Source organism: Mirounga angustirostris, unplaced genomic scaffold (assembly GCF_029215605.1).
Source record: "Mirounga angustirostris isolate CCGP_5_RB_7025 unplaced genomic scaffold, mMirAng1.0.hap1 SCAF_7, whole genome shotgun sequence".
Taxonomy (NCBI): domain Eukaryota; kingdom Metazoa; phylum Chordata; class Mammalia; order Carnivora; family Phocidae; genus Mirounga; species Mirounga angustirostris.
In genome coordinates, this window is record NW_026991715.1 from 55,034,892 (window position 1) to 55,060,156 (window position 25,265).

The window sequence follows — 25,265 nt, forward strand, 5'->3', positions numbered from 1 at the left end:
TATCTGGAATTCTCTTGTTTATTTGTTTATATGTTTATTGTCTGTCCCCTGCGCATTGGGTCTTTACTGGTATTGTGGCTTTGAAATCCTTACTGGTCAGATCGTCATTGCCATATTAAATTGTCATATACCCTGATCTAGCATCACAGTGCTATCTTGGAGCTGATGAAATCCAAAGCTGCTTCCTAAATCCTGAATTCCTACAGATCTGTTTGCAAGTCATCTCTGTGCGGAAGTGGCCTTTCATTCAGGAGAGAGCCCTGCATGAAACTGATAGTTTTCAGCTTCTGAGCTAAAGTTCTAAGCCACTGTTAAGTGTTGCTGCCACTGTATACAACAAGATCAGGGATTTATATACACTTTTATTCAGAGATTGTACAAATAAGACATCATATGTAAGTTTTTCTTAGCAAAATAAAAACCATTTCTAAGCAAATAATAAGATCAAGGTATCAGCACTAAATAAGAAATAACACTTGGACTCCAGCCCAGATATTTTCATTTATTTACCATGTGACCTTGGTCAAGTTATTTATCCTCTTAGATTTCTCCTCTGTAGAATGAACAACTGCATTAGATTTATCAATGCCTTCCAGCTGCAATTGAAAATGAATAATTTATTAGAATTTATAAAATTAATATTAATAAACTTCTCTTTTTATATCTAAGTAGTTAAAATAAACCTTGGTAAACCTTTAGGTACTGTCATCTTACCAGAATATGATGGTAGCTTAGTGGGATTCCCCCTCCCCCCCGAATAACAAATCATTTCTTCAAATTAAATCACATGAATCAAATGATTTAGAGATAGACTTCTGCAGTGGAAAACTCTGAGGTAATCTCCTGGGCCCCACTGCTTATTCTAGAAACTGCTCCCCCCCCCCCCCCGCGTTTCCCCCTCCCACTACGATGCATCTTCAGCAGGGCAGTCCTATTGCAACGTGATTCTTCCTTCTGGCCACAGTTAATCACTGGTGGTCCAAGTTGGACACCTCATTCCTTCAGGAACAGTAAGTCTCATCCTCAGGAATTTGGGTCTGGGGGGGCGGGGAAGAAAATGGAGAGTCGTTTGAGGCAAAACAACTCAAGGTATATTAGAATCATGGTAAATCATCCAAATGGCAATTGATGGCATCCTGCCTCCTCGCAATCCAAATTCCAGTATTCCATCCATTTTTAACAGAGCAATTATGTACTCCATATATTGGAACATAGTTCTGAGGAAGGAATACAAATTATTTGAGCAGAATTATTACTAACAAGCATAGAAAGAAGGGTTAATGAGGAAATGGGAAAGGTGTTAAGGGATATAAATTAATGGCTTATCCACAACTGTTATTGAAATTTTCCTTTGTTTTGATTTTTCAGATGTCTTATCAGCTTATATGTTCTTCATAATTAAATTCCCTAATGGTTTTCTTTCTAATTTCTGTGAATACACATCCCCTCAGAAAAATCCGATTCCAAGTTAGAAAGTTTTCCTTCTCTTTAGTCCTTAGAGACCCTGAGATATGTTTTCCCCCACAGGCAACACAAGTCCTGTGAGATGGAAGCACAGCTTTTATGCCTTAAAATTCATTTATCTGAATGTAAAATCATGATCAGTATAGGCAAAGCAAATCCAAATTACCACTTCCACTTTAGGCCAAGTAGAGAAGAGATAGCCCTCATTTCAGAAATCCTTAAATTTTCCCTGACAGGAGTACTAGGAAAAGCGTATCATACAGAATCATAAATTGGTCTTTTGACAAACTGCCAATCGAGTGACTCTTAAAGGAAGAACAACAGGGAATACCAAGGACAAGACAAAAGTAATGGCTGAGAGATGCAGCTGAAAATTGAACTAAAAATGCAGAGAAGGGCCTGAGTGGAAAGAAGCCAGTCCAGCATATATGTAACTTCAGAGCCCCAAGGGAAAATTTCATAAGGAAATCTTTCATTGCTTTAAAATTTATGAATAAATATAGCAGAGAGTCCCTGTGGTTTGGTGGAATGCTTCAATACTATAACCCCAGAATTTCTGGTACAGAAATTAAAAGTTAGAAAAAGATTTTCCTATTTTCTGTCTCCAGGGATGATTTATTTGAAAACATGTGTATATATATTTAATTTGTAAGTTTTGCTATGATAGTCTATGTTTAAAAACATAAATCTTTCTGGACAGAATATCTTCCTTGTATGAGAGGTGAAGATTCACTTGTAAATTAATTTTGTGAGGAATTTTCATGACATACAAAACATGAAAAATTATAGGGCAGTTTATTTGGATTGATTTAAAGGTATTTTTTGGGGGGGAGGATTGATTTAAAGTTGTCCTCCATGGGCTATAATAAAATCATACCAGAACTCCTAAGATACCAGTGGAATTAAGCCTAATTTTTTTAATATTCAATTCCCAGTTGCTAACCTAATCTACTGACTCAAATTACATACATTGAAATACTTCATTTCTTACTCAAAATTTAAAATGAAACCATGTCCAGTATATTATCTACCATTTACTTTCTTTTATTTTTTTTTATTATTATGTTGTTAGCCAACATATAGTACATCATTAGTTTTTGATGTAGTGTTCAACGATTTATTAGTTGTGTATAACACCCAGTGCTCATCCCCACATGTGCCCTCCTTAATGCCCATCACCCAGTTACCCCATCCCCCCACCCCTGCCTCCCTTCTGTGATCCTCAATTTGTTTCTTGGAGTCCGGAATCTCTCATGGTTTGTCTCCCTCTCTGATTTCTTCCCATTCAGTTTTCTCTCCCTTCCCCCATGATCCTCCGCGCTATTCCTTATGTTCCACCTACCATTTACTTTTTAAAAGCAGGATCAAAATTTCTGGTTTAACCTGTTAGATGTATTTTTTTCTCTCCTCTCTTGTATAAAAAACCCCTGAAAATGGCAGTAAAGGAAATTTTCTAAAACGTATAAGTCCACAAGCACAAGGAGAGCTGGAAAGACACTACAGCAGACAAAGAATGTTAACAAATTTGTGAAGATGGAAAGCAGATGAAGAAGTGGAAACTGGCTTGGAGGAACAGAGAAACCTGAAATCTAAGTGCCTAATACCAAACTGAGGCATGCTGATTCTCTCTGTAGAGCCAAGGAAGGGCTCAGGAACTGGTGGTCCTGAAACAGGCAGAGATGCAGAATTTGACTGACAACAGGAGAACCTGTTGAAAAGAACTCGGAACCCTATCTATGAAGCTAGACCAGGACTCCTGGCTCATCTTAGAAAAATGGGAGGTTTATTCTCCCCAGTAATTGAGCTAGAGAGGCCCCAGACTTGAGGATTCTAGACCCTATAGAGGGCAGCGATAAGGCACCAAAAGGAAAATAAATCAGAGTTAGGCATGATGACAGATGCAAGCTCGCCCCTCCATCCCTGGAACCCCTTCCAGATCCCGGAACACCCACAGGCATGCTCATTCCTCGCAGTCAAGACATCAGAACACTTGTCAACTTAAAAGTTGTCTCAGTGCCCCATCACACAATGAAGACACCCACTTGTCCATAATTTCTCCAGCACAGCAGAGCTTCCAGTCAGCTTTTCCAGTGCCTTACTCTTAAATATGCCTGAATGGTGAGCAAAGTTTCACCAGATATTTAAGGAAAGCTCCAAAGTGAAAAGATGAAAGGCAGAGACAAAAATAAAAAGAATTTGGGGTAAGGGGGAGAATGCAAGCAGTAGAAGAAAACTTCATTTTTAAACTTTGATCAATATCCTCCAAGATATAAGACTAACCCTGAAGGTTTCCTCCCATGCTCTCCATAAAAGAGCTGGATTTGAGAACCCTTTAGGTGTCACTCTCACTAAGTTCTGCCACTATCTGCCACTATTTCTGCTTTGTTGGGACTAGGCACTCTGCCCAAGCCATCTTTATCTTTAGTAGAGTATAACACAATTACTCAAAACATTTATCAAAACAGAGACATTCTTACAGAAAAAAAGTTTGCATCCCTCTATTATATGGTTAATAATATTAGCGGAATGAGCATTATTTTCAGTTTGCTTAGCAAAAATCATCACCTGTTCCAAGAAGTACTGAGTGCTTACTTTGGGCTGGGCACTCTGACAGACTACGGACAAGCAGTCTCTTGTCATGCTCTCCACAGCCTTAGTCGGTGGGTACTGCTATTATTCCCATCATACAGACACAGAAACCAAGGATTCTAAAGGTCACTCAACATCTCCAAGATGACAAAGGATTTGAATCTACCTGTGCCCGGTGCTAAAGCTTTGCCTTGAACCTCCATGTTCACTACTTCTCAAAGAAGAAAAAGGAAATCAAAGTTGTATCGTAAGGGTGCAAATAGAAGGGGATGTAATGGTATGCTGGTGCCATATGTCATTTGATAGATGTATTCCTCAAAAGTCTTGCAAGCTGGGGATGCCTGGGTGGCTCAGTTGGTTAAGTGTCTGACCTCAGCTCAGGTCATGATCTCAGGGTTCTGGGATCGAGCCCTGTGTCAGGACTCCACACTCAGTGGCGAGTCTGCTTTTCCCTCTCCCTTTGCCCCTCCCCCCACTCGTGTGCGCTCATGCTCTCTCTCTCAAATAAATAAAATATATTTTTTTAAAGTTTTGCAAGTTGAAGATAAAAATAAACCTAAAAATGTTACAGAGGAAGCAGAGCTGTTCTCCTAGACAGGGTCTCACACAGGGTCTTTACCTTGATAGGGTGTTGATAGGGTTACCATGGTCCAGGACACTTATAGGAGTCTTCCCAGCAACACTGATACAACATTCTGAGCCCTATTTTTGTTTTATAATAGAGAGGTCAGAACTTGGCAGTTTGCTCATTGTGGTGCCCAAACTCCACGTAGTAAACAGCCCCAGTCTATTCAATGAAGTCTGCCTCTTCTATTCTGGTGAACCACTCACTTGACTGAACGTTGTGTTTCTCTGACTTAAGATATGCAAATACATTCTCCCTCCAACCCTAAAAAAACTGAATTTGATGGAATCTTGCATTCTTTCTTAATGTAGGACCCCACAACTCTTACAAATAGTAAAATCATACCCAGTTTAAATTAGCAAAAGTTGTGGATCCAGTGGAGAGGGAAAGGTTGAAGATACAGGAGAGAGGAGCCTGGAAGGAGATCAAGCAGAGGGGAATGGCCTTTGCTAGAAGAAACCTGGGGTAGGCTTTTTTCACTCAATGTTCTCTGGAAATCCATCCAGGTTGTTGTGTGTTTCTTTTTATTGCTGAGTAGTATTCTATGGTAACCATTTATCTATTGAAGAACATCTGGGTTGTTTCTAATTTGGGGCTGTTACAAATAAAGCTGCTATAAACCTACAGGTTTTGTGTGAAAATAAGTTTTCACTTTCTGGGATAAATGCTCAAGAGTGCAATTGCTTGATTATATGGTAATCACATGTTTAGTTTCTTAAGAAAGTGCTTAACTATTTTCCAGTGTGGCTATTCCATTTTGTATTCCCAGCAGCAATGTGTGAGTGATTCAGATTTGGGTGGTGTTGCTTTTTCTTTTCTTTTTTCACCAGCCATTCAAATAGGTGGATATCTCATCCTTTGTGGTTTAATTTGCATTTCTCTGATGGCTAATGATGTTGACTAGTTATTATTTTGGGGTTTTTTAAAGATTTTATTTCTTTATTTGAGAGAGAGAGCACGCGCTCGCAATCTTTGTGTCTTTCTTTTTTCTCAGTCTTGTTAGAGGTTTATCAACTTTACTGAGTTTTTTTTCCCCAAGAAGCTTTTTGTTTCATTGATTTTTCTCTGTTGTTTTCTGTCTCCAAATTCAGTGATTTCTGCTCTTATCTTTATTATTTCCATTTATTTTCAGCATGCTCTTACATTATATTTGAAGTGAGTCTCTCGTAGACAACAGACACTTGGCTCAAATTTTGATCCACTCTGCCAATCAAAATACAATGATGTTTATACACCATTTATGTTTAATGTAATTATTGATATGTAAGGGCTTTGAGTCTGTCATTTTACTTTCCATTTTCCATCTGTTCTGTTTTTAATTTTGTTTTTCTGCCTTTCTCTGGGTTACTTGCACATTTTTTGAATTCTATATTGAGTTACCTATAATGTTTTTGAGTGTATCTCTATATAATTTTTTGACTGGTTGCTCTAGTTATTACATTATATATATAGTTATAATTATATATTGTATGTGTTATATATATGTGTTCTATATAATAAATATTATGAATGTATAAGTTATCCCAGTATACTGTAGTGTAATTTTACCAGTTCAAGTAAACTGTAGAACCCTTATCTTCTTTTATATCTCTTTACCTTCTCTATTTAATGTTATAATTATATTAAATATTTCCTCTTCGTACATTTAGAATCACATTAGACAATGTTATAATTTTTGCTTCAACTGTCAGACATAATTTAGAACACTCAAGGGGAAAAGGAAGGGGCACCTGGGTGGTTCAGTCAGTTAAGCATCCAGCTCTTGATTTCCCCTTGGGTCATGATCTCAGGTCTGTGAGATTGAGTCCCACATCCAGCCCCACATCCAGCCCCACATCTAGCCCCGCATGGAGCTCGGTGCTCAGCGGGGAGTCTGCTTCTCTCCCTCTCCCTCAGCCCCTTCCCCCAATCACGTGCTCTTTCTTTCTAAAATAAAAATAAGTCTTTTAAAAAAAAAGAGAAGGGAAACATATTATATTTACCCATTTTTTTTTAAAGATTTTATTTATTTATTTGAGACAGAGAGAATGAGAGACAGAGAGCATGAGAGGGAGGAGGGTCAGAGGGAGAAGCAGACTCCCCGCCGAGCAGGGAGCCCAATGCGGGACTCGATCCCAGAACTCCAGGATCATGACCTGAGCCGAAGGCAGTCGCTTAACCAACTGAGCCACCCAGGCGCCCCTATATTTACCCATATTTTTGCCTAACTTAAGCTTTCTTCCTTCTCAGTGTTCTTACATTCTTTATTTTATAATTTCATTTCTGTTTAGAGACCTTCCTTTAGCCATTCTTTTCTGAAAAGTCTGCTAGTTACAAAAATCTTTTAGTTTTCCTTTTCTGAAAATGTTATGATTTCCCTTTCACGCCTAAAGGATATTTTTGCCAGATATAGGATTCTGGGTTGATAGTTACTTCCTTTCAACACTTGAAAAATGTAGTGTTATTTCCTTTTGGACTCCATGGTTTCTTTTTTTTTTTTACACAGATTTTATTTATTTATTTGAGAGTGTGTGCATGAGCAGGGGGGAGGGGCAGAGGGAGAGGGAGAAGCAAACTCCCCAGTGAGCATGGAGCCAACGCGGGGCTCAATCCCAGGACCTTGAGATCAAGACCTGAGCCAAAGGCAGACACTTAACCAACTGAGCTACCCAGGAACCCCCCACCCCCATCCCCCATTCCATGATTTCTGATGTGAAATCATTGTCATTCAAATTGCTTTTCCCTTATAGGTAAAATGTCATTTCTTGCTCCTTGTCTTCAAGGTTTTTTCCTTTGTTTTTAGTTTTCAGAAGTTGAACAGTGGGTCTTGCCATGGATTTCTTTAGGTTAATCCTATTTCATTTGTTTCTTTTTTAAAATAAGTTGTATTGAGATATAATTTATATATTATAAAATTTGCCCTTTAAAAATGTACCATAAAGTGGTTTTTAGTATATTCACAGGCTTGAACAACCTCCATTATCTAATTTTAAACTCCTTTCATCACCCCCAAAAGAAACCCTATATCTATTGGTAGTCATTCTCTATTTTCTCTCTTCTAATCCTTGGAAACCATGAATCTACGTTTTGTCTCTGTAGATTTGCCTATTCTAGATATATAGAAAGATATATATGGTCTTTTGTAACTGAATCTTTTCACTAGGCATGTTTTCAAGGTATCACGTATTAGTACTTTGTTCCTTTTTTAGTACCAATTAATATTCCATATATGGATATAATATATTTTGTTTATCCATTCATCAGTTGATGGACATTTGAGTTGTTTCCACTTTATGGCTCCTATAAATAACGCTACTGTGAACATTTGTGCACAAGTTTTGTGTAGACATATGTTTTCATTTCCATGAGGAGTGGAATTGCTGGATGATATGGTAACTCTATGTTTAATTGTTTGAAGAAATGCCAAACTGTTTTCCAAAGCAGCTGCAGCATTTACATCCCCACCAGCAAGTATGAGAGTTCCAATTTCTCCACATTTTTGCCAATACTTCGTATTACCTGTCCTTCTTATTATAGCTGGGTATGAAGTGGTATCTCATTATTTTGATCTGCACTTCCCTAAAAGCTAATTATGTTGCATATCTTTTCCTATACTTATCAGCCATTTGTATATCTTCTTTGGAGAAATACAGATTCTTTGCCCATTTTTTAAATTTGGTTATTCATCTTTTTTTATTATTGAGATGTAAGAATTCTTTATTCCAGACACAAGTCTCTTATCTGATAGATTATTTGCAAATATTTTTTCTTATTCTGTGGATAACCTTTTTACTTCCTTTCTTGCTGGTATCCTTTGAAGCACAAATGTTTTAAATTTTGATGAAGTCCAATTCGTCTAGTTTTTTCCTTTGTTGACTGTGCTTTTGGTATCGTATCTAACAAGTCTTTAGTTTTCCTAACTGAAGGTCAAAAATATTTACTTTCATGTTTTCTTCTAAGAATTTTATAGTTTTAGCTCTTACATTTAGTTCTATGGTCCATTTTGAGTTAATTTTTGTATATTATGTGAGGTAGAGATCCAACTTTATCCATTTGCATGTGGATACTCGGTTGTCTCAGGACTATCTGTTGAAAACTGTCTTTCTCCATTTTATTGTTTTGGCACCTTTGCTGGAACTCTATTCAACTTCTTAAGTCTGTAGGTGTATGTCTTTTGTCAAATTTCTCAAGTTTTCAGCTATTATTTCTTTATTTTTTAGTGTCACTCTCTTTCTTTTCTCCTTCCAGGACTCAGGACATGAACGTTAGAACTTTTGTTAATTCCATGAAACTCTATTCATTTATTTTTTCAATTTATTTTCTCTCCATTGTTAAATTGGGCAATTTCTATTGCTCTATCTATATTTTCACTGATTCTTTCCTCTGTCTTCTCCACTGTGTTGCTGAACCCATCCACTTTGTTTTTTATTTTGATTATTGTATGTTTTAGTTCTAAAATTTGATTCAGCCATTCTTTACCTCTTCTATTTCTTTGCTGAGACTATTTTTTCCCTGTTTCAAGTGTTTTTGTAGTTGCTCATTGAAGTGTTTTATTTCTGCTTTAAAATCTTTGTCAGATAGTTCTAACATCTCTGTTGTCTTGGTTTTGTCATCTATTAGTTGTTGGGTTTTTGTTTTTCTTTTCTTTTTGTAGTTTGAGATGTTTCTGGCTCTTGATAAGATGAGCAATTTTCAAGTGAAACCTAAACATTTGGGGGTATCATGTTATAAGACTTTGGATTTTATTTAAATATTGTTTTAGCTGGCTTTTTCTGACAAAGCATTGTTAGAGGAAGTGGGGGTGGGGAGCAGCTACCACCTCATTACTGCCAGGTTAGAGAGTAGTCTAAGTTCCTCACTGGGCCTCTGTCATTGACACCCAAGATGAAAGTCACTCTCTCTCTCTCTCTCATTACTGGCCAGTGGGGATGAAAGTCTTGGCTGCCTACTTAACTCTGACACCATAGGATGGGAGATGGGGCTGGGGCCCCTTGTTACAGTCTGGTGAAGGAGGAAGTCTAGGCTTTCCACTAGGCCTTTGCTGACTTGAGTGGGGGCTGGGGAGGAGTGGTCATGATTTTTTCCTGTAGGTTGCTTTTCTTTAGTTTTATCTGTTATTGTCTAAGTGGTTTTCTTTGTTTGCTTGGTTGGTTGTTTTTTGTTTTTGTATTTTTTTCTAATCTGTTATACTGCCTCTTTTCTGGTTCTTCAGCTAAAGAGAGCAGTATTTTGTTGGGGATTTTTTGTCTGAACCACTGGCATTTTCACGTTGCCAGCACCTTCCATTTCAAGTCTGGGATAGATGAGGCAAAACCAAAACAGAACAAACAAACAAACAAAATCCCCCAGGGAACTAACCATAGTGCTGACCTTGGGTCTTGAGGCCCTTGCTGGTCTGTCTTCTCTCCATCTTTCAGAGTCTTCTTATGTTTGTTTTATACGTAATGTTTAGGGGCTTGTAATTGTACTTACTGGGAGGAATAGGGAAAAGTAGGTCTACTCCATCTTCCCAGAAGTAGAAGTCTAAGTGGACCTTTTTATAAATAGAATCATATTTTAATCACGGAGAGACATTCATAGTTAAAGAAACTTTGAAGTTAATCCTTTCCCAGATAATAATAACTCTCTAATTTATCTTTTTTGTACATTCAAACAGTATAGTGGGTTTGCTTTAAATGAAAAATGTCTATAGATTATTTACACATTTCTAAATATTGACTATAACTGTTCTCTTTCAGAATTTGAATAAATTCTTCTAAATAATTACTTTAAAAAAATTTTTTTTTCTTAATGCCAATCTGAAGATGTTGCAATGGAAGGCAATTCCTTAAACTGTATACTATTAAAGGTTAAAATGAGAATTCCCACATCATTCCCAAAGTATACGGTGAGAATATTTCTCAGAAGTATTTATTGTCTTTTAAGGGTGCCTGGGTGGCTCAGTCGTTAAGCGTCTGCCTTCAGCTCAGGTCATGATCCCAGAGTCCTGGGATTGAGCCCCGCATCGGGCTCCCTGCTCAGCAGGAAGCCTGCTTCTCCCTCTCCCACCCCCCCTACTTGTGTTCCCTCTCTCACTGTCTCTCTCTCTCTCTCTGTCAAAATAAATAAATAAAATCTTTAAAAATAAATATTTTTTTTAAAAAAAGAGGTATTCTCTTTTAGAAGATTGTCTGTATCTAAAAGATTATTTCGCATCTTTTACTGTGTTTCTATATATTCACAAACAATTGCCTATTAAAGATATTTAACAATTTTTAGATTTCCAAACCTATAATTTTTTTTCAATCACCATTCCTCCTTCTCAAACATTTGTTCTTTTATATATATTAATACCTAGTAATACTATCTTTTATTGCCCTCTAACTATCTGCCAGGCACTCTGCTAATGAGCTCTTAATATACTTTATCTTATTTAATCCCATTTAAGACAAGTGAAGCTCAGAAAGGCTGAACTGGAATCATCTGCATACAGTCCCTCTGCCTCCCAGCTTCATGCTTATTTTGACAATGCTACATCTGACAGAGTAAGCATCTTTTTCTTCCAAAGGGAAAGCTTATAGGTATGTTTCTCCCTTAATGCTATTTTGTAATTTCTACCATTCTTTGATTTTTTTCACCTGAGAAAAGAATTAATAAAGAAATTTTAAATATAGGTATCTGTAGTAGGTTTGGGGGTTAAAAATCTAAGTTATTTACCACTTTTAAGTATATGTCATTAAAAAATACTGACAAAGTTTTACTACAGGAGTTCTGCTGTTTTGTATTTAGGTATAAAGAGAAAACATTACTGAATAGCTACTATTTCATGTGCAAAGTGTGCAAAGGGTAAACAAATAACAGAAAAAGTAAAATAAAATAAGCCACGTTAATAAATCCTTGTTAATGGTAAGAAGATCTACTGTTTAAAACATGTATTTTTAATTTAACCTAGAAGGTAGAGACAAAAATGCTGTATGTATAAGCATCTCTTCATTCAATGCAGAACTATTTCATACTAAATTTTTAATTCATTTTCATTTAAATTTCATAGACGTATGAATATTAATTTGCTCAGTCTCAGTTTCACATTCGATAATCAATATTTTTTCTTTCAAATGATTTTGGTCAATAAATCCTCTTACATCAAATAATACTTCACTTTTTAAAATTAATTTCAATTATTACATATAATAATCCAAAGTATTATTCAGGTGAATTCCTGACTAATTGCTTTGTCAGTAGTTCTTTCCACCCATCATTATTTGCTCAACCTTCACATTTAGAAAGTATTCCTATTATTTTGCTTTAGCAAAGTAAAATGCAGATGCCACACATCCCCTGATTGGTATGGCTCAAGGCTCCCTTGATGTCCCAGAAAAGTCCCACAATGGGACTTTTCAAATGTAGAAATAAGCCCTTTTTGTTATTTGGATAAATATACATATTTTGGATAAATGTTCTTGCAGATACACTAAACTACCATTTCAGAAGGTTTACATTAAGGTTTTTTTCTTGCAATCTGTCCCTATTTGGAGACCTCCTTTTGCTGCATGCTCCAGTATCCAAGTGCTATCGAATTAACATTAGGAAATGGTGGGTTCATAATTACGAGCATTTCAGTTATTTAAAATACTTTTTCTTACTATGTTCCTTTTCCTAATGATAAAGATAGTCCTTCTGTACTCAACATTTAAGTGAAATAAATTGTTTTGTAAAATGACTTGTTGCAAATGAAAATTATTAGCAAGTTTGTTAACAAATAAGCTACATCAATATAAATTTTTAAAACTTTCTAGTATCGGTACTATACTTTTATCTAGAATATGCCTGGAAGGCAACAACTGCTACACATTTTCAAAACATAATATATATACAGCACTTGCAAGTAGGATAGTCGAAACTGCCGGCATTTTTTTTTCTTTTTTCCTTTTTTTTTTTTAAGAATTTATTTATTTATTTGACAGAGACAGAGATAGCGAGAGCAGGAACACAAGCAGCGGGAATGGGAGAGGGAGAAGCAGGCCTCCCGCAGAGCAGGGAGCCTGATGCGGGGCTCGATCCCAGAAACTTGGGATCATGACCTGAGCCGAAGGCAGACGCTTAACGACTGAGCCACCCAGGCGCCCGAAACTGCCGGCATTTTACACACGTCGATCTTATGAGGAAGAGTATTATCAGCGGCATCATCACCATAGGATACAATGATTATCCAGCTACGCAAATTAAAAATATTCATATATAGTAAATTTATATATAAGAATAATGTGGGGAAAGGAATTGTTATTTATCAATTCATTACCATTATTATAACTGAGTATCAAAATATCTACCTCTCCCATTTTGAATTATGTTCTGTTTAGAAAACAGAAGACATCTTCCTTTCTCGTGACGGCTGCTTACGGAGAGGAGGGCTTGTTATTTCTAAGAGCAAGAAACTAGTTTTATTTGAATACGCACTCGGACATGTAAAACTTAATTTTATAAATCTTTCAATTTTACCAAACACAGCAGTTGATACGCCAGGTGCAGTATACCTCCAAAGTCAATCACGCAACATTAGCAGGCAGCCTTCTGCCCATATCCACCTACTGAAGCCGTTTGTTTTTCTACCAGCGACGTTGGACCTGTACTATTGGGGGATATGCGGCCTGCTCCTTGTTAAATGGGCTCCCGGGGCAGGGCTGTCTCTTGGGAGATTACCCCGGGCTCCGGAAGTTCGCTGGTGCGGGGTGGTCCTGCTAGGAGGCCCTGGACAGCCCCCAAGCATGCACCCCCGCAGGGCCATTTTGGTCGAGGCCTCACGGCGCAGAGCAGCGGACTGCAGCGCGACTTGAGCAACCGCTGCCGCGCGCCGCCGGGCGCAGGTCCGAAGGCCTGGCAGGCCGGGGCCCGGTTTTCCCCGCCGCGCCGCCGTTGCCTAGGCGACCGCCGCCGAACGTTCCCGAGGCGGGCCCCGCCCCCCGGCCAATCGGACCCGCGCTCGCCGGAGCCCAGATTCTCTTTGTTCCGCAGCCATTTCAGGCCCCGGACGGGAGGCAGCGCCGCTACGGCTGAGGGCCCGAGCGCCGGAGGCCTCTGGGATGGTGTGGGACCGGGTAGGTGGCGTGAGGGTGCGCGGCCCCAGCCTGGAGGGCGGGAGCGGAGGCCAGCTGTTCCGGAGCTGCCTGACGGGCCGCGGGGAGAGGCGCCCGACCGGCCACCCTCCCGGCCGTTTGGAGCCCGGCGGCGGCGGCGGCGCGGTTCTAAGCCCAACAGCTGCCGGCCGGGGCGTCCTGCGGGGCACGGGCAGGGGTCGGCAGCGCTCCTCAGGTGTCGGAGGTCAGGGCCTGGGGCCCGGTAGGGGCGGCGCGAAGGGGAGAGCCCTCTCGCCGGGGAGCTTTTTGTTACACGCGGCGTTTGAGGGCCCTGGTGTGGCGGTCGCTGCCCCAGGACGGCTGCTTCCCGCCGGTTCTGGGCGCTTTGGGACACTGCGGGGCGCTGCCCCGGATGGCCCGTCTTTGTCCCCCCGCCCGGCCCTCTCGGCCCTGGGGTGTCCGGGGCCCGCACACCTTCGCCTCCACACTCGGCTGGCTGATCGCTTTCTCTGGGCTGTTCTTGCCGCTTGGGGCCTCTTGGCCTCACGACATATTTACATAAGTTTAATGTTTGTACGAGCTCTGCGTGGGTTTGGTTTTTGCACTTCCACCCTTTTGTACTCCCATGCGAACACGCAACAGGGAACAGCTGCTGAGGAGCAGACCGGCTGCCACAGTTAAAAAGAAACGGCTTTCTTCCTTTTTAAAAATGATCGCCTATTTGTTTACACTGTAAAAACCAACTGGATGTTGCCAGGATTGCTTACAATTTAAGTCCGTTATCTTAATCACTAATCAGTTTGGTTCATCAACAGATGTAGAAATTTAAACTTGGCGGCTGTCCACAAATTGATTTTGACAGTTGTATTAAGAAGCTTAATAACAATCCTGCCTTGAAACAGTGATGACTTCAACGATGAGTTTATAAATAGTACTTTATTTTTCAGCCTAAAGAAAAGATTTTTTTTTTTATAAAGTTGTATCGTCTAATAGATATTTGGAAATGTGAGGTTGTAAAATGGCTATTGTGACCCACTCATTTTTAGGATAACAAAAGTTCCTTTTGGATTTTAAGTTTCCCTGTTACATCAGAGCTTTCATGTTAGAATGGCAAAGAAGTTATACTTAATGAAGCAGGGGAGCATTCCGTTTTTGGGGGGAAACAGTTCTGTTTTCTTTTACCCTGCTCTGCACACCATTCTTAGGGAATGGCTCCACCAAGTTGAAAAGTTGTAGCCGCAAAAGGGGAATATTAGTTTGAAGGTGCAGATTTCTTTTTTACTCCCCCGCATATGTAGTCATAAATGCATAAGAGTTTAGCAATCCGGTTTTTACTTCACCTCATTTAATGTGAACCTAGTGAACTATTGGTGCTCCATTTTCTTTTTCCTAAAAGGGACCCCCACCTTGATCAGCCTTGATGTAGTTACATTTTTTCCCTAGGTATTCAGGGAATTATTAAATTCCTCCTGCTGAAATATCTATAAAAATCTTTTGGGACGCCTGGGTGGCTCAGTCGTTGGGCGCCTGCCTTCGGCTCAGGTCATGATTCCAGGGTCCTGGGATCGAGCCCCGCATCGGGCTCCCTGCTCAGCAGGAAGCCTGCTTCTCCCTCTCCCACTCCCCCTGCTTGTGTTCCCTCTCTAGTTGTCTCTTTCTCTGTCAAATAAATAAATAAAATCTTTAAAAAAAAAAAAATCTTTTAAAGTAATCAAGCTTGTTACCATTATATACTATGAGCAGGATAAGATTTTGGTAAAAATATATATGATTCTGGCTGTAAATATTTCCATTATCAACACTTGATATTGTATTCATTGTTTTTATGACTAGTTTTTCTTTTTTATATAATGTTAAAGCCTTCACATGAACTCAGTTTTTCTAAATACTGTAAATGACTGCATTGAAATGTAAATGTACTATCTTTAGAAGAATTGCTTGCTTTTATCCATGTTGGATTCTGCAAATACTGTTTTTAAGAAAAGAAATTTGCTTAATAAAGGAAGGCAAAACAAGTGACATATGTCATGAAATAGATTTATCAAGTGTAAACTGCAGAGAGGAGCAGAGCAATTAAGTGGGAATTGTTTTTATTGCCCAGGGTATAAGTTGTGAATATTTCTTCCTGGGATTGATACTTGAATATATATATTGGTGCCAAAAAGGTCTTGTTCCAAAAAACCAATTTGGTTTACCAGCAAAAGAGTGAGAAAGCTGAAAGAACCAAAGTGATTGATTAACTGATGATTGTTTTCAAAAACAATAGAGAATAATGCCATCTTCAAAAATAGGGATCAGGGACAAAAAATTCCCCAATGTTGGGAGTCTTTCTTAGTTGGTCCCATTCAACCAGGGCCATGGTAGATATCCAGTGAGAGTTGGGAGGTGAGGGGTGTCTCCTGGGTCACAGGGCAGATGAACTTTATGATGGAAGATGGATGTCTGTAAGGGTGGTAACTAGATTTGTAGTTATATGGATGGGTGTTAGTGTAGGAGAGAGTTCCTAGAAGCCATGTTTAGTTACCCCTGGACCTCCTTACTAGAATTCTTTGAAGTACTGAAAGTAGGTGTAATAACTAAGAATGGTTAAATGAGTCTTCGTGGTTAAATGAGATAATGGGACAGGAAATAGGGATGCAGATTTGTCTTGGAATTTTCTGGAGTATATAGAACCCATAGAGGAATGGTGGCTATGTCTTATTCCAAAATGGCACCTAATGGCAGAGCAATTATTTGATTTCAGAACTGAAGGAAAGCCTAACGCTAAAAGAAAGCTGGTAACTGAAAGACCACACGATTTGAGGAGAACCTTTTTTTTTTTTTTAAAGATTTTATTTATTTATTTGAGAGAGAGAATGAGATAGAGAGCATGAGAGGGGGGAGGGTCAGAGAGAGAGGCAGACTCCCTGCTGAGTAGGGAGCCCGACGTGGGACTTGATCCCGGGACTCCAGGATCATGACCTGAGCCGAAGGCAGTCACTTAACCAACTGAGCCACCCAGGTGCCCAAGGAGAACCTTTTTAATGGTTAAAATTTAAAAGCAAAGCAAATCTTCGAATGTTGCAGTTAGGAACAGAAGCTCTAGGGCCAGACTTCAAATCGTGGTACCTTCTGAAATTATGTGTGAATTTGGGCAAATTACTTAATCTCACTGTGTCTCAGATTGTCTCATCTCATAATTCTGTGAGGATTCAATGAGTTAATAAAGTATGCTCTTAGAACTGGGCCTGCTGTGTCTACGGCCATACCACCCTGAACGCGCCGGATCTCTTTTGATCTCCGAAGCTAAGCCGGGTGGGGCCTGGTTAGTACTTGGATGGGAGAACTGGGCCTGATGTAGTAAACACTCCATAAATAATATCTGCTATTATCATCATCATGATCATTAATATTTTAGAAAACAACTCATAAAATTATAATCATTAATATCTAAACTATGAGATAACTACTGTAAACCCGCTGATACATTTCCTTCCAGTATTTTTTCTCAGTTTATTTGATTTGTACATAGTTGAGACTTTACTATATGAATAACTTTGCATTCTGCTTTTTTCACTTAGCATCATAAGCAGTTTCCCATGCTATTATTTTGTCAGCATCTTTTAAAATGACCACATAATGTGACTTTCTCATAATTAAACATTTTCCTATTAGACAGTTGGCAAGTTTCTGATTTTTTTTTTTTTTGTAGTTCTAAGAAACACTATACTGAGCATCCTTTGTACATGAAAAAACTTCTGTGTTTTAGATTATTTCATTAAGATAGATTCTCCAAAGTGAAAATATTGGGTTGGAGTATATGAACATCAAAAGCTCATGGTCCGTATTCCCATATTGCTTTTAATTAAGGGAATTTAATAATGGGCTTAAAATAAATTGAGGAGCACAGCATTTATTGCCCTTGTTAATTGCTTGAGATGGGAAAGAAGAGGGAGTGAATTAACAGTTTTTCCATGTAATATACAAGGCATTATTTGTAGGCATTTATCATGTTACTTTTACATTCATTTTGCTCCTTATAGCCCTGTATTATGCATGGGAGTTACCTATAGATAGGCAAGTACTTTGTCCATGGACTCATAGAGTGTTCAAGGTGAATCTGAATCTAGATCTGCCTGATAGCAAAGCTTATGTCCTTTATTTGTAAAATTTCATGTAATATACATATTAGGAATCTTATAATGAATACGTATACATTGAATGAATACATATACATCGAATGAATACAGAACCTTGTAATGAATCTTATAACTTAGTATAGTGGAGCTACTAACTGTAGATCATAGACCACATTATGAAGATAGTAAAACTTGACCTGGAAGTAATGAATGTGTAAATTACAAAGTTAAACCAGACAGGACTTAAGTATCTGCATATATTTTACAAAAGGAAAAAATATCCTTACCTGAATGAGATGTAATTGGTAATGAATATATAAAGCTGGTTTCTACAATGATTTGTGGTGAAACACTCTTAGTAACGACCTCAACAAAAATAGGGTAGGAAAAAAACAAATCTATCAAATTTGGGGTGTCTATATAAGAAGTGACAATGGCCTATTAAGTAACCAAATTGAAAAATACATTTAGTAAAACCCCTGCCAAAGTTAACTAAGGTCTTAATAGAGAAATACTAAAAAAAAAAAAATCAGAGATATTCCAGTTAAGGAGAAGACTACCCACAAGCTGTTGGAAATTAATTATATACTGAAAACTAAAGGGAAAAAAATTTAATTGGATTTTACAGTTGACTTTGAAGCACTTGAAGCCATTAGTAAAATAATACTCAACAGAGCCCCTTAATCCTCAGGTGCAGAAGTGGCTGCCATAGATAAAAAGGGACATCTCAGAAAGACCAAGATTTCATTGCTTTTGCCTTTACTAAGGAAGGAATCAAAGCAGAGAAATACTTTATGAAATCGTGACTATTCTAAATAGATGCAAATGAATGATTAGGAATAGGTAGGTGGTATCCAACAAAACCATAAAGAAATAGTCATAAAATTAGTAATATGCTGCCATTAAAAATAATGTTTTTGAAAAATACTTAATGAAGTAAAAATAAAAATAGGAGCATAGGAAAGCAGGAAAATTATGGCAAATTTTGATGGATTTATTTTGTGTGCCATTTATTCATTTGCTAAACATTTATTAATGCTGGGATTGTCCCTTTTCATTAAGAGATTGACATACTACTGAGGAGAGAGAAGTAAATGAAAAAGTACAACAAAGTGTAGTTACAGCTTTTATGATATAAATCTGGAGGCATCCAGCGAGGTTAGTAGTAGCTTCCAAGCAGAGAGTGGGAGAAATGGCTCTGGCATTTCAGGGGAATAGGAGCAGCACTTCAGAGAGTATGTCAGCAAAGATAAGGACCTACTGTGTTCTTGAATCTCCCAGTAGTTCAGGGGCCCTAAACGGTACAGAGCAGGAGTCCACAAACTTTTTGTGTAGAGGACTAAATACTAGATATTTTCTGCTTTGTGAGTCATACCATCTCAAATGTGGTACAAAAACAGTCAGGGACAGTATGGAAACTAAAGGGTTTGACCAGTTTGACTGGTGGGTCTTAATTATCTCTAGTTTATAGTAGAGGGATTTGAGGAAGAGATAACTTACTGGGCCTAGCATGAGCCATTGGAAGATTTGAAACAAGAAATTTACAACATTGATTTGCGTTAAGAGTGGAATAAAATAGAAAAACGGTTTCTTTCTAAGCACTATAAACCATTAGGAAAAGACAACTCAATTTCTTAAATGGCCAAATTCACAGAAGAGGAAATACAGCCAGCCAACATGAGATAATGCTCTGCCCCACCAGTAGGGAAGTGCAAAGTAAAACGGTGAAATTTTTTTTCCCATCATACTGGCAAAAGTGAAGAAGTTTTGCTAGGATGTATTGGCAAGGTTGTACCGAAACTTATACATTAAATAAATCAGTAAGCCATTTTAATTTTAGAGCAAAAACATTTTGACTCAGCAATTTCCATTTCTTAGAGAAGCATGTGGGTGTATCAGGAGTCATCTGTGTTCAAGGATCTGTCAGTAGCCACAGAACCTCCAGATTTCCAGGTCACCTTTCATCGCCTACACTCCAGTTCATAAAATGATCTATATTTGTCTTTTAAAAACAAACAAACAAACAAAAAACAGGGGCGCCCTGGTGGCTCAGTCTGTTAAGTGTCTGACTCTTGATTTCGACTCAGGTCATGATCTCAGGTTCCTGGGATCGAGCCCCATTTCCGGCTCCGCTCTCAGCAGTGAGTCTGCCTGCTTATTCCCCCACCCCTTCTCATTCTCTCAAGTAAATAAATCTTACCACAAACAACCAAAACCCTTCTAACTCTTCGTACCCTTCTACTGTGCCCACTGCAAAGTTCGACCTCAACCTATTTTTTTTTTTTAAGATTGTATTTATTTATTTGACAGAGATGCCGCGAGAGAGGGAACACAAGCAGGGGGAGTGGGAGAGGGAGAAGCAGGCTTCCCGCCAAGCAGGGAGCCCGACGTGGGGCTCGATCCCAGGACCCTGGGATCATGACCTGAGCAGAAGGCAGACGCCCAACGACAGCCACCCAGGCGCCCCGACCTCAGCCTATTCTTAAACACTCCCTTCACGTTCTTGCTCTTATGGAAACCTGACTTTTGCACTGTGTAGGTGTGGCTATTGTTTGTGTTTTTGGTTTTTTTCCCTGTAGCTCTCCTTATCACTATTCCTAGAGGTGAGAAAGGTGTCTGCTATGCATCTCCTGGCAGCTTTCGGACTATTCTCCCTCCCCTCTCCCTAAAGATCCTCAGATTATGTAATCCACTACCCCTTAAGATTGTTACCAACTATGGATAACATAATTGATATCAGTCACTTCCAGGTCATTCCTCTTCGTTCTTCAGTTATTTTAGCTCCAGCCTCATTGCCTCTCTTCAGTACTACCTCAGTCTTTATAAAGAAATTGAAAAGAATATACATAATTAATCTTTCCAGTACCCTGGCCTCTCATTCCTAGACCTTTCCTCCAGTGTATGTCCACCCTGTCTCAGTCTCTCACTCCCACATTGACACCCCCTTGCCTTGTCAGTAACTGCAGTCCTTCTGTAGTTACAATTTTAGGTGTTCTACTGTGACCCCACTTTCTATTTTGTAGTTCACTCCTAGTTAGTATCTCAGCCCCAACCATCTTATGACCCCAGTGGAATCTCCAATGCATTGATCCTATTATTGTTTCCCTGCCACTCATCTTCTTGATATTTTCAGTCCCTTTCTTAGCTGAAATTTCATGGTTAATCATTTTAATCACTCCTTTGAATCCACTTTCTTGCCCTTTGCTTGTTTGGTAGAAACATAGCCCTAGTTAAAACCAATTCTCTGCTTTGTACCTGCTTTTGTGTAACTTAGTATAGCTGGAAGAAAACACACAACCTGACCACATTCCTCAAGGGGCCTTTAATGCTGCCTATTGTTTTACTATAGTTTCTTAATCTGTTCACTCTCCCATTCCTGCATGGCTATTTCATATCTTCTTCAATCCTCTAGTATCTCTTTTCCCATCCTCACTTTTAGCTCATGACCTTGCTTCCTACTTTGCTAAGAAAATAGAAGCAATCAGAGAACTTCCACAGACTCCCAGCATCCTGTGGATCTCCCAGCATCTGCGTCAATACGTGCTATCTTCCTGCTCGTTACTTAGGTTAACCGTTCATGTTTTGTGTCTGCTTTTGTACTAGATCCTATCCTCTCTCATGTGCTCAAGGACACTGATTCAGCTTCTCTTCTTCCACATCATCTTTTTTCTTTATTGAATTACTTCTATCAGCAAACAGACATGCTGTTATTTCTCCCATTATTTAAAAAGCAAAAAGCCAAAAAAAAAAAAACTTGATTCACTTTTCACCACCTGTTTCCCCATTTTTCAGATTTCCTTTTGCAGGATTATTTCAAAAGACTTGACTACACTTGGTATGCCAAGTTTTTCCTTCCCATGTCCTCTTCTAAACCCACTGCAATCAGGCTTTTGTCTGTAGCATTCCTGCTGAAGCAGCTCATGTTCTCCAGTGACTTCCATGTTATCAAATGCCATATGCCATTGATTCTGTTCATCTTACTTGGCCAGTCAGCAGCATTTGACAGAGCTGTTTGTTCCCTTATCCTCGAAAGACTTTCTTCTTTGCTTTCCAGTATACCACACACCCCTGCTTACCTTCTGCCTCTGTCCTGGCCTCTTGTAATTCTCCTTTCCTTTTCTCACAGACTTCTTATGTTGGAGAACCCCAGGGCTCAGTCCTTGCTTTTTGTTTTCTGTTCTTGGTTTTTCCTATCAGTCCTCACTTCATTGGTAATTTTATTCAGTCTCATGGCTTTAAATACCATCTAAACTCAATATAGTGGTGAAAACTAGTCTTTTACAAATTAAGACAGACCCTGTCACTTCCTTATTCAGAGCACTGCATTGGCTCTCCTTTTGATTCAGAGAAAATCTAGTCCTTACAGTGGCCCACAAAGGCTCTGTATAATCTGCCCAACCCACTCTCCTTTCTCCTTACCTCCTTGGCCTTATTTCCTGTTACTACTTCCCTCCTTGCTCACTGGCTGCCTTGCTATATCAAAAACAAATCAGTCATGTTCCTACTTTAGGACCTTTGCTTCAGTTAGTTCAGCTGTCTGGAATCTCCTTTCCCCAAATATCTGCTTGGCTCACTGGCCTTACCTTCTGGTCTTTGCTCAGATCTTACCTACTCTAAACACCCTTTTTAATACTGCATCCTACCCTCTCCCATCCCCCTTATCCTGGATTCTTTATTTTTTGCATAGCACATACCAGCTCCTACAATGCTGTATCAGGGGTCAGCAAGCTAGAGCACCACTGCCCTCTGGCCTGTTTTTGTACAGCCTGTGAGCTAAGAGCAGTTATATTCTAAAGGGTTGTAGAACAAAAATAGAGAATACACAACAGACATGTGGTCTGCAAAACCTAGAATATTTACTATCTGGCCCTTTGCAGAGGGAGTTTGCCTTGTATATTCTGTTTATTGTCTTTCTCCTCCCACACAAATGTAAGCTCCAAGAGGGCAGAGATCTTTGTTTTATTTATTGCTCCATCTGCAGCAACTAGAACAGTGCCTATAATATAGTAGGAATTCAATAAATATTTGTTAAATGAGTGAATTGCTTATAATGGTATAAAATTATAAATAGGTTAAGTATTCAATAACTCATACTGCAATTAGTAATGAAGTAGAGCTATATATAATGAATAAGAAGCTAAGGCATATTTTGAAAGAGTTTTTTTAATTATTTAAGTAATTTAATTACTATAGGTACAATTTTGGTACAGTTGTAGGTACAATTTTGTAGGCTGTGCTAAGGATATGAGATTTTATTTTAAGTGTGATGAGAAACTATTGGAAAGTTTTGATGGTCGGAAGACTTGATTTAATTGCAGCTTTAACATCATTTTTGCTGCTTCATCTCAGAGAATGGGCTGTAAGGGGACAAAACAGAAAAGCAAGGAAACCCATTTTAGTAGACCATTCTCTTGTAGAACATGCTAGTGTATCCTACATACCTGGACTAGGGTAGCCTGGAAGAGGTGAGAATTGGTCAGATTCAGAGTATATTTTAGGGTAAAACTTGATAGCACTGGCTGATGATTTGGATGTGGAACATAAAGGAGATCAAGGGTGACCCCTTAGTATTTTAGCCTGAACAACTATATCAGGCATGACTGAGTGGCATGGGCAGCTGGAGGAGAAGTAGATATGAATGGGATGAGGAAAAGTAGCGAGAGTTGTGGTTTAGCCAGCAAAGTTTAAGATGCCCACTTCACAAACAAATTGAGTATGTCTCGGGCGCCTGGGTGGCTCAGTTGGTTAAGCGACTGCCTTCGGCTCAGGTCATGATCCTGGAGTCCCGGGATCGAGTCCCTCATCGGGCTCCCTGCTCGGCGGGGAGTCTGCTTCTCCCTCTGACCCTCCCCCTCTCATGCTCTCTCTCTCTCATTCTCTCTCTCAAATAAATAAATAAAATCTTTAAAAAAAAAAAAAACGAATTGAGTATGTCTCATAAAATGTTGACGCTTAAGTGTGGAATTCAGAGTGCTCTTCAATGGCACAGACTAGATGAGATTATATAGACAGAGAAAAGAAAGGGAGTTAGGATATTTAGGGATAGGGGAGCCAGCAAAGGAGACCGACAAGGAGCAGCCAGTGAAATAAAAAGAAAAGCAGGGAGATGTGAGGCTAGGAAGGAAAAGAGTGGTTGCGTGTGTTCAGCACTGTGGAGGAATGGTGGTAAGGCCAGGAAGAAATCACTGGGTTTGGCAACAAGGAAATCTCAGTCTCATTGGAGTGGAGTAAAGATGGGAAATGGTGACTGTATAGAACTTTCAAGATGTTTCTGTGAATGGAAGGAAGTGGAGAAACTGAGTGATAGTAGAGGAGGAATAGAGTCAAAGCTGTTTTTTTTAAGGTACTATTTTAAAATAATTTTAAACTTAGAGGAAAATTGTGGGAATAATTCATACAGTTCCCAAATACACCTTGCCTGGATTCACCAGTTGTTTACATTTTCCCACATTCTTTCCTCCCACTCCCCCCAACACACAATTATTTTTTTGATCATTTGAGAATAGGTTTCATACATCTTGCCTCTTTATCCCTTAAATACTTTAACGTGTGTATCTTAAGAGCCAGGATATTCTCTTCTGAAACCACATATAGTTACCAAATTCAGGATATTTAAGTTTTTTACATTCTGTATTAAAGTTTTGTTACTTGTCCCAATAACATTTTTTTTTTAATTAAGATTTATTTATTTATTTATTTATTTTAGAGTGAGAGAGCATGCACAAGCAGGAGGAGAGGCAGGGGGAGAGGGAGAAAGAGAATCTCCAGCAAACTCCCTGCCTGATGAGTGTGGAACCCAATGTGGGGCTCAGTCTCACGACCCTGAGATCAGGACCTGAGCCAAAATCAAGAGTCGGATGCTTAACCAGCTGAGCCCCCCAGCCGCCCCCCAGTAACATTCTTCATAACATTTTTTCCTCCAGTACAGGATCCAGCCAGGGTTTTATATTACATGTAATTGTCTTTTTTACATAGAGGTTTTTAAGTGTATGAAGCTTGACTGTTTTATCTTCATAACGACCCCATGGTTAATTATTCTTTCTCTGACTAATAAGTGGCAGGACAGGAACTCAAAATCAGGCAAAGAAACTCCAGGATTTGCACTTTTTTTTTTTTTTTTTAAGATTTTATTTATTTGTCGGAGAGAGAATGCACAAGCAGGGGGAGCGGCAGGCAGAGGGAGAAGCAGGCCCCCTACTTAGCAAGGAGCTCGATGTGGGATTCGATCCCAGGACCCCAGGAGCACTACCTGAGCTGAAGGCAGGAGCTTAACTGACTGAGCCACCCAGGCGTCCCTAGGGTTTGCATTCTTAAGCTCTGTACTACAGTGCCTCTCAAGTAATGCATGGAAAAATCTGAAATTCCCTGTTTGAAATGGACAAGTAAGTCAAACATATAGATCAGAGGCAATGATCCTTATATCGAAAGGATGATTTT

At 39.1% G+C, this 25,265-nt stretch overlaps 1 protein-coding gene across 1 annotated transcript in view; it reads left to right on the forward strand.

Annotated features, from left to right (window-relative positions):
* Positions 1–13,578: 13,578 nt before the first annotated feature.
* TNPO1 (transportin 1) overlaps positions 13,579–25,265 on the forward strand; it is a 97,176-nt gene continuing 85,489 nt past the window's right edge. Inside the window, exon 1 of the mRNA XM_045896309.3 lies at positions 13,579–13,731. Within this exon, the coding sequence (XP_045752265.1) occupies positions 13,717–13,731 (15 nt within the window). The 5' untranslated portion in view covers positions 13,579–13,716. The remainder of the gene's footprint in view (positions 13,732–25,265) is intronic.